The sequence below is a fragment of the Colossoma macropomum genome, unplaced genomic scaffold (assembly GCF_904425465.1).
Source record: "Colossoma macropomum unplaced genomic scaffold, Colossoma_macropomum, whole genome shotgun sequence".
Taxonomy (NCBI): Eukaryota; Metazoa; Chordata; class Actinopteri; order Characiformes; family Serrasalmidae; genus Colossoma; species Colossoma macropomum.
In genome coordinates this window covers 27,043,032-27,060,387 of record NW_023494809.1, presented here as the reverse complement: position 1 = coordinate 27,060,387, position 17,356 = coordinate 27,043,032, and the positions used below count along the sequence as shown (strand labels likewise).

General features: G+C 41.1%; 1 protein-coding gene across 1 annotated transcript in view; it reads right to left on the bottom strand.

Moving 5' to 3' along the window:
• Positions 1-17,356, bottom strand: part of ek1 (eph-like kinase 1) — a 134,835-nt gene that overhangs the window by 15,688 nt on the left and 101,791 nt on the right. Inside the window, exons 9-11 of the mRNA XM_036558388.1 lie at positions 8,881-8,948; positions 8,209-8,334; positions 6,766-6,951 (exon numbers count right to left, since the gene is read on the bottom strand). Of these exons, the coding sequence (XP_036414281.1) occupies positions 6,766-6,951; positions 8,209-8,334; positions 8,881-8,948 (380 nt within the window). The remainder of the gene's footprint in view (positions 1-6,765; positions 6,952-8,208; positions 8,335-8,880; positions 8,949-17,356) is intronic.

Sequence of the window (17,356 nt, the reverse complement as noted above, 5' to 3'; positions counted from 1 at the left end):
CAGTGCAGCAACAGCCTGCACCCCCACCTGTGCTGAAGGGCTCAGACAGGACCGACCGCGGGGGCTAATCCACCCTGATTATCAGAGAGGGCTGATGGGGAAACTCTCCCTGCACGTGCCCTTCGAGCCCTGGGCACACCTCCTGCCATTATCACACATCAGCACTGGACCCAGTATTACGCCTTGAGGCACACCATTCACAAGCCTGAAAACTGTCATTCATAACCCCTTCAGGAGCAGGCTTATTTTTCACTTATTAATGTTAAGGTGTAATAGCAAGCAATCATTTACTCAAAAATGTTTTGAAAACAGTATATCGCTGCTGTCGGAACAAAACCTCGTATCTCCAAAATGATAACTTTACAGGAGAAGGAGAAATCATACCTTACTTTTAATGTAAGTCAATGGAACCAGACTTTTTTCCAAGTAATTCTGGATCATTTCTTTTGGTCCATTCACCATGAAACTCAAACAATGTATAGGACAACAAGCATTTTCAAATTATGTCAAAAACTGAAAAACGACAAAAATGGAGAACAAGGTTTGGTTCCGACAGCAGCAATATAATTTATGTAGCTATGACCGTGAGACATTGGGCCCATATACAGGGCACCTTAAGGAGTTACCTGTGCAAACTTCATCTCCACATCCTAAGGCGTGTTCAGTAACTTCATGGAAAGCAATACAAAGTGATTGGTCTACTGTTTAGTTGTACGGTCGAGAAGTTAAACATTTAGATTCCAAACATGCTGGCTCAGGCCTCGCTGCATGCCCTTCAGCACTTTTGTGACTAGGTGGACACTTTAAGGTCTCTCAGGACCTCGAAGGGTGACACAATTTCATTGTTTAGGATTTCTTAACACAGCATGGAGGAGACTGAGGTTAAAGGCAAAACTGCATTACCTGCCTCACTGTGTTTTTTGTCTGGCGTTATTGGTAGAGGACAAAGAAATGCAAAGTAAAACCCCCACCTCAAGTCTATCTATTTGTAGTTTCTAGTCCTGTTGCTTTGATGTGTGTGTGTGTGTGTGTGTGTGTGCGTGTGGTGTTCAGCTGAACTGGGCTTGGTCCGCATCCTTCCAAGCTGTCACTTTGAGTAAATCACCATTGGGCCCGTCACACTCATCAGACAGTAAATCGCACGGCGAGGGTAGAGAGGTCAGAGAGTCATCAAAACAAATTGGGTGTTAACGAAGCGACGTGGGACGAATCGCTTTGACAGTAAGCCAGGCCCATATCCATATCCTGACCTGCCCTCTTCTACATACACAACTCCAGACGGCCAGTGCAACAAGGCGGATACGCAAACGCACACAGCTCCCCTCACACCTATTTTAGCACCTTCAGATGAAAAAGCCGAGAGCATTTTTCTATTTTAGAGCTACAAAGGGAAGCTCATTTCTTAAGAAGTGGCGGAAGGCTCTGTGATCAGTTCATTATGGAAATTAGTCATGAGCTTTTCATCCTTGGCTGCTGGTCATGGCGTATGATTGATGTTGTACAATGAAGCGGCCAACACTTTTAGGTGCGATAATATAGTATAATTATACTGTCTCACTTAATGCTAAAAGGAGTATGATTAAAACAGAGCCATGACCAGACCGGTCATCATTGTGGATCTGCCCAACAGGATATCCAATATAGACTTTTTGGAATTATGCTCTTCCTTAGATGAGCAGGGAAGGCGACAGAAGGAATAAAGGGTTTACTGAATGTGGAACCTTTTAACCAGATGGAAATCATAACAGCTATTTCTTTTGAAAAAATGGTGAAATCACTGATATTCAAATGAATGCCCCCATCACAAATCTCATCACAAATCTCAATTTTAAGGCTAAGCTTTTTCTAATGAAACATACATTTGGGCTGCCTTTCTGGACACAGATTAAGCCTTATCCCAGACTATGAAGGATTTTCTATAACGAATCCCTTCTGCCAGTGTAATTCACTCTAAGACTCCGCTCAGCGCGCGTCCACATGACCAGCCAAAAGTGATGCTCGAGGTCAAAAATAAACCCATTATGTTTCCTCTTCTCCCTTTCCCCTGCCCACACTGCAATCAGAGCCTGGACCCATCCGGAAAAACACCTAAAACCGTATTAGCTTCAAATTCAGCCGAAGCAGACAGTCGATGCATGTTATCAGATTGGAGCCATACTATTCTGACAGTTAACTGCACAATGGTTTTATAATGGAGATGATGACAGCTCAGTGTTTTTGTTAAGATGGGCTGGAGGATAAAGGTCTATTCTGGTTCTATTCTTTCAGCTGCTGCTCCATTTGCATTACAATAAGCTCAATCACGGTCTAATTTTTCTGTCGGAGTCGATAATGATACACCGGCTCTTTAAGCCCTGTGTAACGTGACAGCCGCATTTCATATTTCAATACAATTATACTCGCACTCTCCGTCTTTCTCCTGCTGTCAGCAGTATAAACACAAACCAGCCTCGTCTTTCTTCAAACTTCTCTTTCTCCTTTAATGCATCTCTGACTTGTGGCGGAGTCATTATGCTGTTGGAGAGGCACCAGATTGGCAGCTGGCTCTATAACGCGGCGTGCTGGGGTCACTGACCTCTAGTCTCCCTCTACCCAGCATCATCAGGCTGCTCCATGACCTGTGAAATTATTTTGACACTCAGCACAAGATTCTATATCTTTCACATCACACCCAATCAACACGCAGGCAAACAAGGACACACTTTAACCCTCCTAGGTCTCCCAGGGTGCATAAAGGTCTTGTAACATTTTAACATTATTTCTCATTTATAGCTGATTAATACAAGCAAAGAAATTCTGTTGAAAGTATAAATTCCTAACGTTCACCTGAACTTCTGTGATTTTAAGTAGATGTAGGGATATTTTATTATTGTCAGAATTTTTTTTTCCCCAATTTAGAAGTATTGGTGTGCATACAGTCTTGATTTGAGGAAAGAAAAAGAATCCTTTACGTTTTGCCTATTTTTGACTGAAAAATTATTAAATAAATGATTTACAGTACTGTATAAAAGTCAGAGACAAGCTTAATTTATTTAATGTCTTGGCAAAATGGCCATTAAATGGGAGAGGATTTCTGAAGAGACTACATACAAGATCATCCACGTGTGTAAGAAGGAAAAGAAGTAAAAAACCAAACAAAAACTGGAGTTTCTAAAACTGAAGTATAAAAAAAAAGAAAACACTACTGAAAGACATTGAGAAAATAGGAGCCATGCAAGTCCTGGCAGACCAGCAAAACTGTCCCCATCAGATAAACAGTACTTAAAGCTTTCATCTTTGAGAGAGAGGAGAAAATCAAGCTGCTTCAGATCTGAAAACATCCACAGGTGTTTCTGTCCATCCTTCCACTGTGAGAAGACGACTCAGCGCTGTGGGTCTGAAAGGATGTGTAGCTGTTAAGAAGAACCTCACTGAGAAAAGGAACCATCAGTCAATCATGCTGAAGGATCAGTGCAGGTTTGGGGATCAAGCAAAGATGCTGCTGGGCTTTCCCAGAACAATGGACTGACAACCCCAGAGTCCAGACTTCAGCATCACTGAATGTGTTTGGGATTAATTACTTCTGTTGTGAGAAACAGAAAATGCTAAATCAACATCTAAGACTGATCACTGAAAGGAAAAATAGGCAAACGGTACACAATAAAAACTGAAAAATTAGATACTATATTTAGTTATTGAGGCTTCTATGTGGATTTAACTGAAAATTAAATGTTGGTCTCTGACTTTTGCACAGTACTATATGTAATTAATTAGCATAATATAAGTAGTTTTAAATAAATATGTAATATAAACAGAATTTGTAGTAGAACAACAACTCAAACATACCTGAACCTGTCGAGACAGAAAGAGAATTTAATGTAATCATAATTAATTACATAACTATGTAACTTAGGGAATTAGATACAAAACAATTGTGATGTATAATGTACATAAAGCTATATGACAATAGGTGGCGCTAGACTTTAGGCTTAAAATCCACACATGCACACGCAATCTTGTGCACACTGAGACTGCTTCACGATCACTACGATTAACACTGATGCTACTGAGGGACGCAACAGGTGTAACGGATACCTATATGACATACATGACCATCATTCAACGAACATCAGGTTCAGGTTCATCATCACTGATATTGTTGATGCTAAAGTTCTCAGGTGATGACAGCCACAGATTTACTGAAGAAGTAAATGCACTACTGCAGCTTAGTTCAGCACTGCATAATGGAGTGGAGAAAGCCTGACATCCCTTGACTTTGTCTGGTGGAGAGAGAAAAAGATCTGATTTGCAGTGTTTGAACAAATGCAAGCTAAAAGGCCATGATTTGCATTAGTCACGTTAGTCAGAGGAACTGGCAGAAAAACGCTGGATGGATTAATGCTTTGTTAATACGTGTGGCTGATTGAATATTCATTTTCCCCCAAAAACCCACATCAAATTACTTGTTTGTACTATCAATATGTATAGAGCGGGCACGGCTACGGATGGGTTTGTTGTTGAAGAGGCTGTCGCCCTAATCAGATGAGGTGAGGAAAAAAAAACCCCAAAAAAACCCCAAAGCAGGAATCGACAGCGGCTATAATAGCTGAACGGTGACCTCCAAATTTGTTGCGCAACACACCTCTTCCACAAGAGCCTTCAGGCACGTAACATGGCAACACATCGCTCTCGCTAAACTGCAAAATGCATGGCAAGGTTCAATGGACACATTATGATGGTGGCCATCATTATCACTGCCATTATTCTAACTGAGTAATAGGCTCCAATTTTGCATCTCTTGGTGTGCAGTTCATTAGCGCTAAATTCCTCATCTGTCACATTGTAATGCAAATCAAGGCAAAGAGGAAACAGCATGACACCAAAGGATTGATTTAAACATTTCTGCTCTCCGTCTCTTTGTCTGCAGATCGATTGTAGCTCTATGGCCGTAAACACGCTGTTCTTCAGAGCTACACGACTGACATCTTATCGGTGATGTTTCCACAGACGTTACCTGGTCAGCTACAGTGATTATCCACTAAGATAAGCATAGTCTAAGGCAGCTTTTCTAACATCATTTGTATTCTCATTAAGTAGGCCACTATATTACCGATATAGCAGTGCTCACATAATACATATTCATAGCCATGAAATATTCATGTCCCACACATGCTGTTTATTCCTAAAGATAAGGCAAGGGCAAGGACGGCAGAGAACTGAGAAACCTTTGCATCTTTACACATCCTACATCTGCGCTGCAATTCAAAAGGTGTCGAGCATGAAAACAGCTTGTACATGTATGTGTGTGCGTTTACGTTTTTATCTGTTTTGCTCTGAAAATATCAGTAACACTTTCTTTTACACTGATCAGGCATAACATTATGACCAGCTTTATCAGCTCCACTTACTATATAGGTGCACTTTGTAGTTCTACAGTTACAGACTGTAGTCCATCTGTTTCTCTGATACTTTGTTAGCCCCCTTTTACCCTGTTCTTCAGTGGTCAGGACCCCCATGGACCCTCACAGAGTAGGTTCTGTTTGGGTGGTGGATCATTCTCAGCACTACAGTAACACGTACGTGGTGGTGGTGTGTTAGTGTGTGTTGCGCTGGTACGAGCGGATCAGACACAGCAGTGCTGCTGGAGTTTTTAAACACCTCAGTGTCACTGCTGGACTGAGAATAGTCCACCAACCAAAAACATCCAGCCAACAGCGTCTTGTGACCACTGATGAACAAACTGTGCAGCAGCAGATGAGCTATCGTCCCTGACTTTACATCTACAAGGTGGACTGACGAGGTAGGAGTGTCTAATAGAGTGGACAGTGAGTGGACGCAGTGTTTAAAAACTCCAGCAGCACTGCTGTGTCTGATCCACTCGTACCAGCACAACACACACTAACACGCCACCACCACGTCAGTGCTCAGAATGATCCACCACCCAAATAGTACCTGCTCTGTGAGGGTCCATGGGGGTCCTGACCACTGAAGAACAGGGTAAAAGGGGGCTAACAAAGTATGCAGAGAAACAGATGGACTACAGTCTGTAACTGTAGAACTACAAAGTGCACCTATATAGTAAGTGGAGCTGATAAAATGGACAATGATCGACAAGGAAACAAGGAGGCGGTCATAATCAAAAGACTGTACACAAATAAAGCTCGTCTTTGTTCAGACTTCTCTTTCTCCTTTAATGCATCTCTGACTTGTGGCGGAGTCATTATGCTGTTGGAGAGGCACCGGATTGGCAGCTGGCTCTATAACGCAGCGTGCTGGGGTCACTGACCTCTAGTCTCTCTCTACCCAGCACCCAGAGTCTTACATAGTATCTGTTTATTACCTATAAACGAAACTGAATCTGGGCTGTACAGCAAAGCAGTGGTTCTTACTGTGGGTTCTTCCTGTTTACTTCAGAAGACTATGTTGGCATTTTGTGCCATTGTTTGTACCGCACACTTACTCGGTAACGTCTACAGCCTGTTTGGCATTTCAGCGGAATGGATGTACACATTTGAATTAATAGGGGAAAAAACACTTTTCTCAGTGTTTATTTGTCTTTTTGGCCTTTAGCCCACCTTTTCGCCTTGGCCCCCCAAAGCAAAAGGTTTGGACACCCCAATACAGCCTATAACTTCAATATAGTTAAACCATTTTTTGCAGTGCATGTGGTTCTGCTACCAATCAGATCTTTCAGAGGGACCTGCCCAAGTCCTTACAAAGAAAAGGAACTTTTATTAAAGCAGGGATTTTAAAGGGGTTTAAAAAAAAAGGAACAGAAACACTCACATCTAGTCACGACTCCTTCCAGTCTGATGATGTTGGGGTGGTCGAACTGGCCCATGATGCTGGCCTCGCTGAGGAAATCTCGCCTCTGCTGCTCCGTGTAGCCCGCTTTTAGACTCTTAATGGCCACGTGGATCTCCCTCTTACTGGGCAGACGCAGCCGCCCACTGCACACCTCCCCAAACTCACCTAGGGTGACAAAGCAGGGCATGTTTAACTACAGCTTATTGTTTGTGAAAATAAACATAAATTTATTTATTTTTTTTCCAAGATATTAAAATACTCAGGAGATCTATTACTACAGAACAAAAGGATTTAACTACACCTGCAGCAATAGAGTCAAACTAACATAGCTGACTTACAAACAATCTGACTAGTTGCAGATGTATATAGTCTTATACAGTGGGTGAAATGCACCCTGGTATTTGGGGGATTACATGCTGGCCGGCCTCTCCAGTGTTGGTGGGTTGCTAACTCACCACAGCAGCGCTGCTGCCAGCTTTAATGGCAACAAAATGTTTGGTTTAACTTTTTTTTTAATGCTCTTTTCTTGTTTGGTAATGTTGTCTTCCTCACATTAACTGAGATCTTACTCATCTCCTCTTCTGTCTCTTCAGTTTGAGAAATGAGGAAGTCACTCTTTCTACCAAACTCTTGGAAAAATGGCGAAGTTTTCAGATTTACAGACGTGCTGTGGCATATTATAAATTTTTTCAAAGGTATCTCAGGTTTAGTTACAGTTATTAGGCTATGAAGGACCAACTGGGTGAATAAATTTGCTACAGCGCCACCCTGAGGCAGACCAGTGCTGCATCTCTAGTTACTTAAGAATATCAAAGACAGAAGCTCAATTGTGGGTGAAGCAGCTAAACAATGACCTTTTCCTGAATTTGTATTCAAGCATCTATTTTTCTCCTAATGGACAGCATAACGTCATATGTTTATTTTAAAGGACCCCCCCAGAATTTTGATTTTGAGACATTCAGGGGGTTCAAGAAGTTAATTAGGGGGTCCCAGAACCCTCAAGGCAATCTGTATATTACCAAGGTGCAAAATACATCTGATCCTCCCATTCAGATGCTCCTTGACTGGTGGGTCCAAAGGTTTGTTGCTCACTAACTTAATAATAACAACTCATTTTTCATTGTTGTCCATGTAGTTAAGCTTTAGGATGTGGCCATGCAAAGAAGCTTGGGGGGCAAATGAATCAAGCGTGTTACATGAAGAGTTTTCAGAATTAGTCACTCTTATCAGCAAAGAGCACGAAGACCATTCCCATATATGTTAGGACACATTAGTGCAAACCAGTACAATGTTTTGGATAAACATATTTAGTCAAACTAGACGTCACTAGATATTTTTAAAACTTAGAAATCACTGCTTGCTTCCATACTTTTGTCCTGCAGCGTACTTTTATAACTGACACCTTTCAAAAGCCAAACTCACCGGCTCCGATCACTCTCTCTATCCGGATGTTGGAAACTTCTATCTCCTTGGCGAAATCGCGCACCGCCTGGTTGGGATCCTCGTACGTGTGAGGATGGATGTACGTCCTGGTTCCAGGAAGCTGGACTGTAAGACAGGAGCAAAGGCAGCAGGAGTGAGTGAGGATAATGGCTTGGCTGTTGCACTCGTTTTTCGCTCGTTCATTAGCAAAACCATCCATTTCCCTAAAGGAGGGGCGCGCCACATTTACAACTTCATTAAGCATTGTCTTTGGCAGGCAGGAAAAGTGTCATTAGAGAAAACACACATTAGGGAACTGAAGTGATCTGTGCCATCATTCATCAGCGGACGCAACAGAGGGAGCTTCGGCACACGGTGCTTTCACTTACTGACAAATGGCACAGCTTGCAAGAGCAACATGCTCTGTCCACTTTGTTTAAAGTACGAGCCCAAGTGCGCAGTTACAGTGTGTCTGTTCTAACAAAACACAAATAACTCAGAAATGTTCTCTGGAAACTGGATTTTATGCTCTAAGGACTCATAGCGAGTGAAGAGATGTCAAGGTGATCTCTCTCGAGCTTAAAAGACCAGGATTTTGCAGTTTGTTGCCTTTAGCTAAGGACATACTTTTGGATTCATATTCTGGCATCCTGGCAGGGGCTGCTGTCTCACCTCGCCCGTGCTGGAACTGCATCTTCTCCTCCTCGGGGTCCTGCTTAGCTTTGATGTAGCCGCAGTGCCTACAGCAAGAAAAATGGACAGGGATCAACCACAGTTGTATATTAAACTTTCTGTGCTGAGCTAAGGACAGTTTCTTTCATAATGATTATATAACATATTCTAGATCCCCTTTCTTATTGAACACACATAATAGTGCCTCATATTAAGGCTACTCATATTCACATTTAGCCATGTACTGTAATGTTATAAAATGACAAAATCAGCTCCATTAAGGGCCTTTCAAACCACAGACTGCTGTTCATCAGCAATAACAAAGGCATGCTCTGATTTTACATCAATTATTTCTCATTCACAGCTCATTGAAAGAGGCGATGTTGAAGGGCAGGTTCTGAATGTTCAATCCAAACCACATTTGGTGTTGATTTCTACTTGACGGAAAGTTACTGCTGTGCATACAGTCTTGTATTGTGGAAAGGAAAACACATCCTTCACGGTTTTTCCATGTTTGTCATTTTTTTGACATTGAAACAAACAGAAAAGTCAAAGTGTAGACTCAGATTGTCAATACACAATGTAAAACAAATGCAAGTGCAATTCATTACGTGACTCGTCTCGTTTATTTTGAAGTCACAAAAGTCAGAGACCACCCTTCATTTATCTCCTTTCCAGGCAAAATGGCCAGTAAGTTTTCAGGTTCAGGGGAAAAAAGTAGAAAACATGTCATAGAAACTCACAGAGAAGCCTCAACAACTAAATATAATATCTATTTTTTTCAGTGTTTAGCCTGTGCACTTTGCCTTTATAACAGCTTCCACTCTGGGTGAGAGACTCGCTTTCAGCTTTTCAAAAAAAAAAAGAAATCTGCAGGGATATTTTTCCACACCTCCAAAGTTCAGTCTTAGAAGCTGGTTGAACATTTTCTGAAGTAACCAAACACATTCAGTGGTGTTGAGGTCTGGACTCTAGGGTGGTCAGTCCATTGTTCAGCTTCTTTGTTTGATGTGTCCGTCTCCTTTTCTCAGTGAGGTTCTTCTTGAACAGCTACACATCCTTTCAGACCCATAGCGCTGAGTCGTCTTCTCACAGTGGAAGGATGGACAGAAACACCTGTGGATGTTTTCAGATCTGAAGCAGCTTGATTTTCTCCTCTCTCTCAGAGATGAAAGCTTTAAGTGCTGTTGATCTGATGGGGTAGTCTGGTGGTCTACCAGGTCTGTTCTTAGGAGTCTCATTTTCTCTGTAGCTTTTAATATTTTTTTTCCTCCAGTTTTGAAAACTCTTTTTTTTTTATTTTCTTTGACTTTTGCCCAAGTAGCTTGTACATAATGGCCATTTTGACTGGAAATCAAACAAATGATGTAGTGGTCTTTGACCTTTGCACAGTACTGTATGCATTTACATTTAAATGGTTATGTAAATTGTATGTATAAAAGATTTAGAATTATTAATTGTAAGCTTCTAAGGCTTAAAGAGAACTCAGATTGAACCCAGTCTTTAGTATCATGTTCTCCCTTCATTCACTGCTTAACCCTCTTTCTCCAGTCCTCAGTTATTACAACCAAGGCTGCACTGAAATCCTTTCACCCCAGACCTTTTCATTGACCGCAGTCCTCCTCATACCCAAAAGGTCATGAAATAAATAATACCTTTGATAGCGAATATGTGAATGCACAGGGGAGGAAGTGTGCAGGGCTTAAAACTGATAATTGTGTTCATTATTCATATAATCCTCCTTAAGACTGTCTGCTTCGCTTTCTTTCTTTTCATGTCATATCTCTGACAGAGCTCGCTGGCGAAGATGTGATTAGAGAGCCTGACCGAGCATAATAATTACATGGTGAAATAGGGACGCTCTGAGGCTGGACGTTCTGAACGAGGAGAAAGAGAGGCCCATTTGGAGGACAGCAGCTGAACTTCTGCAGAGCAGCACTGAGCCTGGGCCTTCTGTCGGGGACCAGCTGGAGGAAAGAAGGGCTCTAAAGCTACTCCCACAGGAGCGCGGCTCAATACTGCTCTGTGCACGGTGGAAATTTAGCGTTGAATATTTAAGCCGTGCTTTAACGCTGCACAGCTGATCGCAAAATGAGAACTGCGGTCATCTACGAAAGAGCAGAGGTTATCTGCTTGTTAACCGTTTGCTTTAGCAGTTACTATAGTAGAGCATGTTTTCCCTTTTTTAGAACAATAAAGAAGACATTAAAACCATAAAACACAGGTGGAGTTATATAGTGACCAGAAGAGTCAAGCAAATCAAAACCATCTATTTTGCATTCTCTAAAGCGGCTTCATGAGGATGCTGGGATGCTTTTCTATCAGGCAGGAATAACCTCCATATACATCACTGCTGTCACATCTAAACCTCATTAAAGCAATAAGCCACAACAAGCGCCATAGTATTTACTCACAAGTTATCACTGCAGTAATAATACTAATAATGCTAATTTTCTCTATGCAGTTTCTTGTGTTATGTTGGTAGCAAGCTAATGGTTGTTTGGCCACACTGGGCTCTAAGCAGATCTACCAAAAGCACAGATATCTGAAGTGTGTAAGACATTAAACTAACACATCTCTTACTGTTCAGACTATTTCGAACAAACCACAGAGCTGTTCTAATTTCTAGCTACTGCAGAACAATGTACAGGCAGTAATGCTGACTGAACTGAATCCATGCCATGTCTTGTCTTTGATGCCAGAGCATCCTCTCAACATGGGTAAACAAAATGTATGTCAATCAAAGTCAAAAATGACTGGTTATGGGGAGAAGTCAGGCTTATTCAAATTTCAGCTGCATCATTAAGTATATCAGTTTATTAAAATGTTATATACTTATTAAAATATCACCAAAATCATGATTTTCATGATTTATGATGCTAAAATTTGTCCAATTTGGCAGACACTGCCATCTGACCATACTGTTCAAACTGTTAACGCATTCAGCCAGTCAGATTTTAGGGTTCGTTTTAGAAAACTTAAAAAAACTTAAACGTTAGCTACCCTTCCCATTTTATGTGTTTCATGATCAGTGGTTACTGCCCAATCTGACAGTACTGTTTAACTGTTGTGAGGCGGTCATAAGTGTTCATATATCAAGTGTTAACACACTCAGCCAATCAGATTTTAGGGTTCGTTTTAGAAAATGCCAGCTACCCTTGACATTTTGTGTGTTTCCTGATCAGTGGTCTAATAGAATCAGTGCAAAATCACCTGTGATTAATTCTTGTTATAGTGCTATATCACTGCTGTCAGAACAAAACCCTGTATCTCCATTTTTGCTGTTTTTCAGTTTTTGACAATTTGAAAATGTCTGCTGGCCTGTACATTGTGTGTAAATATCAGGATGAATGAACCCATAGAAATGGCCTAAAATTACTTGGAAAAACATCTGGTTCCATTGACTTACATTAAAAGTAAAGTATGTTTTTTCCTTCTCCTGTAAAGTTACCATTTTGGAGATACAAGGTTTTGTTCCGAGGTGTTAAATATGGTAAAGGTTAAGAAGTTTCTTTCTTTCTTCTCCAATAAAGGTTTTAGATACACTGTTTTGTTATGACAGCACTTGTTGGAGGCCACGTTCCCAAACTTATGACTGCAGACACGCATGTAATGTCTTCCAAACACAATCTACTTTCCACAGAGAACCTGCACATGGTCCTACCACTTGAATTACATCCAGTAATAACAGACGACTCCGTGGTTCAGTGATGTGGCCGTGTGGTCTGCGGAGCAAGATTTAATTATATTTGGTCTGGATATTGACTTCCTCCGTGCACACTGTTGACACAGCTGATCAGTAAGTGTCTCAGCTGTGCCTCAGCAGCCCAGGCTCAGTGTTAGAGCCTCAGGCTGGAGCACTCTCACCCAGCCTGGGGGTCTATTACATAATGAGGAGACTGCTGGGCTGGGCAGATCTCCCATTCATCTGCCCTCTAATCTGCCTGTTGCTTCTCCCTGCACAGCTGGGGGTATGAACGGGGGACTCGTCTGCTGGGGGTTTGGGGGTTCGTGTGTGTTCCTCTTCATTGCTTTTAATGAAGGCTGGGGTCACGGCTGAGTCTCCAGAGAGACCATACCTGTTTAGCAACTGCCCCGCCCCCTCCTTACATGCCCGAGACTTGATGTGCATCTGTGCTCATCACACACGCTTGTGCACTGCCTGTCAAAGGTTTGGGAACACCTAGCTTTTCAAAATGCTGTTAATACAAATGAGCATGTTTCATTTGTTGGTTTGGAGTAACTTACTGCTCATACAGTAGATTTTTAGGGGAAAAAATCCTAAAAATGTGCTGTTTACATTACACAAACACTTCATGATGAATGGTTCAGCAGAAGTGGTCCAAAATTAAAATATTGTTCGATTAATATAAAGTTGTGAATGTTTTTCCCTTTTCCTATAAAGTTTCCATTTTAAAGATATGAGGGCTGTTATGATAGTGACGAGATTAATGACTGAAAAGGTTTATTTTGAGAACAAAGACATGCAGTGTCACTGATGTGAAGCACGAAAAACTTCTTGAGTGCTAATAGCTCCCCCTTGTGGAGAATCTTCCGCCTGCTAAATGTGAGTTACAAGCCGAGTCCATGAGGAACTTTGCAATTAAAAACAATATCAACAGACGCCAATAACAGTGACAGAGGTCTACGACCTGACCTGAGCACAACAGGGCCAGACAGAATATAAGATTTGGGCTCAGGCTTAGGTTTCTGTTTTCTAATGGGTGATTTTTTTTTATGTGTTAGATTTGAAATATAACAGTACATCAGTCACAGTCACACCAAGGATGATGAGAGGGAAGTGTTAGGTTGGTGGAAAACCCACAGCAGATCTCTCCCTATGTTTTCCTTATGCACTTGAGCGCAGCATGGCTAACAGTTGATCAGAGAGAGGAAGAGTGGATGCTGTTCTCTGCCAGTGTGCACTTCTACAAAAGTATAATGGTAATACATGCATATAATACACCTTTAGTGCATCCCAGTTTGACCTTTTCTGTTGCTCAACTCAAGCCCTTAGCAACAAAGCAAGCTCATAAAAGAGGTGACTGAAGTCTGAAGTATACTATAAAGTTCATATACACACTTTTTTCAGGTTTGTTTAATCTTTTCATTTCAAAATAGGCACAATGACAGTATTTAGAGATGGTATTAGTTAAAAAGAGCAAATTAAAAGGCCGAATTAGCCATTTTGTGCCTGTACAAAGACAGAAAAACTTCAAAAAGGAAGATATATCAAGCGAATTAGTAAATGGCTGCTTATGTTCAAAATGTAGCTACTTTTTCATGCACTGAAAAGTAAAGGCAAGGTGTCCCTGATCGTTTGCCTGACGATGTAGCTGTTCCATGTGCAAAGGCGAGTGTGCTTGTACAGCGCTGCTAGATCTGAGGATACAGTCAGTGTGTGTGCAGGAGAGGAGGGGTTGCTGTGTTTGATTGAAGCATGTGGTAATCAGAGAGAGTGAATCGACCCTCCTACCAAACCCCTCTTGCCCCTACACACCCCTGAGGTGCCACAGACACCCTCCCCCTGCACCTGCTGCACCCCCGCTTTTCAAACACTGAAACGCTGATGAAACACTTCCCCCCGTCACAGCTGGGGGTTTGTGAGGTCCCGCTCCAGGGTGTAAACGCGAATGTCTTATACTCCCTGCTCGCTGTAGCGGGGGGGAAGGTGCTGATTTGAATATTACATGCAAAATATGCCATTATTAACATATTTTATTGAAGAAAAAAATCCAGTTTGCAATTAACATATCCTCCGTTTGCTATCTATTTTGTAAATCTCCTTTGCCTGGCAATAAAGACATCACACATCACACCCATTGCTGAATAGCTTTTGTCTTTGACCCACTTTCTTTCTCTTGTTCAGCTTTTCTTTTGTCTTAGCCTCAGCCTGTCTATCTGCAGGTGACAATCGCACGGGAGTGGAGGTGTGGAAGTGCTGACACAAGTGTTTCAGGTATTCTTCCTCCGTGAGTGTGTGTTGCATGGCAGAGTGAGAGAGTAAAGGATAAAGAATGAGAGAAAGGGAGACAGAAGGACAGAGAGAATTAGTGATGGGATGAAAAAGAGAGACATGCAGAGCGTTCGTTCTGATTCTATTCCTTTATTCTTCAACATGACATTGTCTGAGCAGACAACTTTGGAGTATAGATTCTTGTACTGAAGGGGTTCAGGACAATATACGCCAACAGGCCACCTCACAAGTCAACCGCCTTGTTTCTACACTCACTGTCCATTTTATCAGCTCCACTTACTATATAGGTGCACTTTGACCAGAAACTGACCAGTCATCATCTATTATTGTCATACTCTAAAAAAAATCAAAAGGCAGTCAGTTCTGACTCTGTTGACATTTTAAGAGAACATCTCCAAACCATTAATAAAACTGGAGTGGGCGTAATGATTTATTTACAGAGGAACCAAATGATGGCCAGTAGGGACTAAAGCTATCTGATGCTAATCTCGTAAAATGGTGTTTCTAAAATGAATAAACCAATGCATTATGCATTAAAATGATCTCATAGATCCGTAGATGCACTAATGTGGTCATGATCGACAATATGAAGGTGCTACGTGGTGACTGTCTGCAACATCAATCAGTCTGTAAGGACTCAGTCAAGGTGAGTACAGTCTGGTATGGTTTAAAATCGAAAAATATCTATATTAAATGTAAGCATTTATAAGAAAACATCCCTGCAGTCTCGTCCACTCGGTAGAGCACAGCTCAGGCCTCTGGAGATGAGTCTTTAACCCCTTCATCCTGTCTGGGCAATGAGAAATTGATTTCTGTCTGCCTGGCTCATAAAGAAAGGAGGAAATGATGATGTCTTTGGAGTCTATCCACACACTCATAAATCCTCAGCTCCTCAGAGAGGTGTTCAAAAACACTGAGGCCAGCGGTCAGGCAGCCTTCATTACGCTAATTGAAATGCTAAAGAAAAATGGAGGGTGCGCAGGCCGTGGCCCAAACTACTGGAAATTACTGCATGACACTCTTACACTTCAGCCACAGTTCCCAGCAGGAGAACTGATGCCTTTGGACTCTGAGTTTGAACAAGTAGATACACAAATCAGATTTAACCCTTAGAAGTCATGAGCTATTTCTAACATAAATGTTATTATTTAAACACACAGTGCAATACATAGAGTTTCACTAGAAACTACATTTATATTCGATTTACATTCTGTTATACTAGGTGCGAGTCTGAAATCCTGTAGGGCTGCAACAAATTATTTTTTTCGATTAATCAACTAATCTAATGATTGTTATGAGATATAAATTTAAAACTCAAAACCTGCATATGAACATTTGCCATTGACATGTTAAACTGCTTTTGTTTACATTTGTTTCATTTATTTTTTTCTTTATTTTTTCTTATCTACCTTTCTTGTTTTTTTGACTGCAGCACACGTTTAATCATTTCTCTGTATCCCATCTTTTCTGACTGCATGTCATAAATGTTTAGGTGACATCTGATAGTCATTGGCTCGAGGTTTCTGCATTGAATATTACTGTATTTGTGGCTGCCATGAAGGGCAGATCTGTGATATTATTGATTTTACAGATTTTAAATGTTAATGCTCAAGTTAACCTGTGCCCTTACGTTACCTTTACTGGGCAGACATGAGCCACTAAGCCTAGTTAAAGCACTTAGCCACAGCCAGCCGGAGCGGAAAATGTGTTGGAACATGTGGGTACTTTATTTTATTTTCGTTTCAGTTGTGCATGATTAAAGGGTTCTTTGCATCGTTAAATGGTTCTTCAGAGTGATGGAGAATGTGCTGTAGATGGTTCTATGTAGAACCTTTTTGAAAAGTGTTCTATATAGCACCAAAAAGGGTTCTTCTATTGTTACAAGCTTGACAATTTAACAATAGAAGAACCATTTTTAATGCTATATAGAACACTTTTTAGCACCGTTTACTCATGTAAAGGGTTCTTTGAGTGTTCCTGGTTCTATATAGAACCATTTTCTTCACTAAAGAACTCGAAGAACCGTCATTTTTAAGTTTGTAGATTAAACACAGACATTTGAAGCTTCTAAAAGACATTAGCGTATATTTTAACTTATATTTTAACCACTATTCTTTTAGTAGTGCGCTCTGGTGTAGAGCTGCCACCACTGTTTTCCATTTCTAATAACCCACTGATTAGGCTGCCACTCGTATTAACAGTCAAGGAATGTATCTAGAACTTCCAAAAGGCCTAGAGTGATTTTTTTCAGCTTATCTTAATTTAAAGTATAATTGGCTGATTCCTCTGTCAATTTATAATTATACTGATGGTTAATTTACGGCGTTAGGACTTCTCTTCCACTCCAGAAGTCATAACCAATAGGAGGGCACGCTTAGCTGTATCTGCCTAGATATCACAGAGGAAAAACAATTCCTGATTTTGCTTCCATCCTATATTTAACACAAACAAAAGTTGTACTGTAATATTTACAGATTTAAACACAAACGTGATTGTATT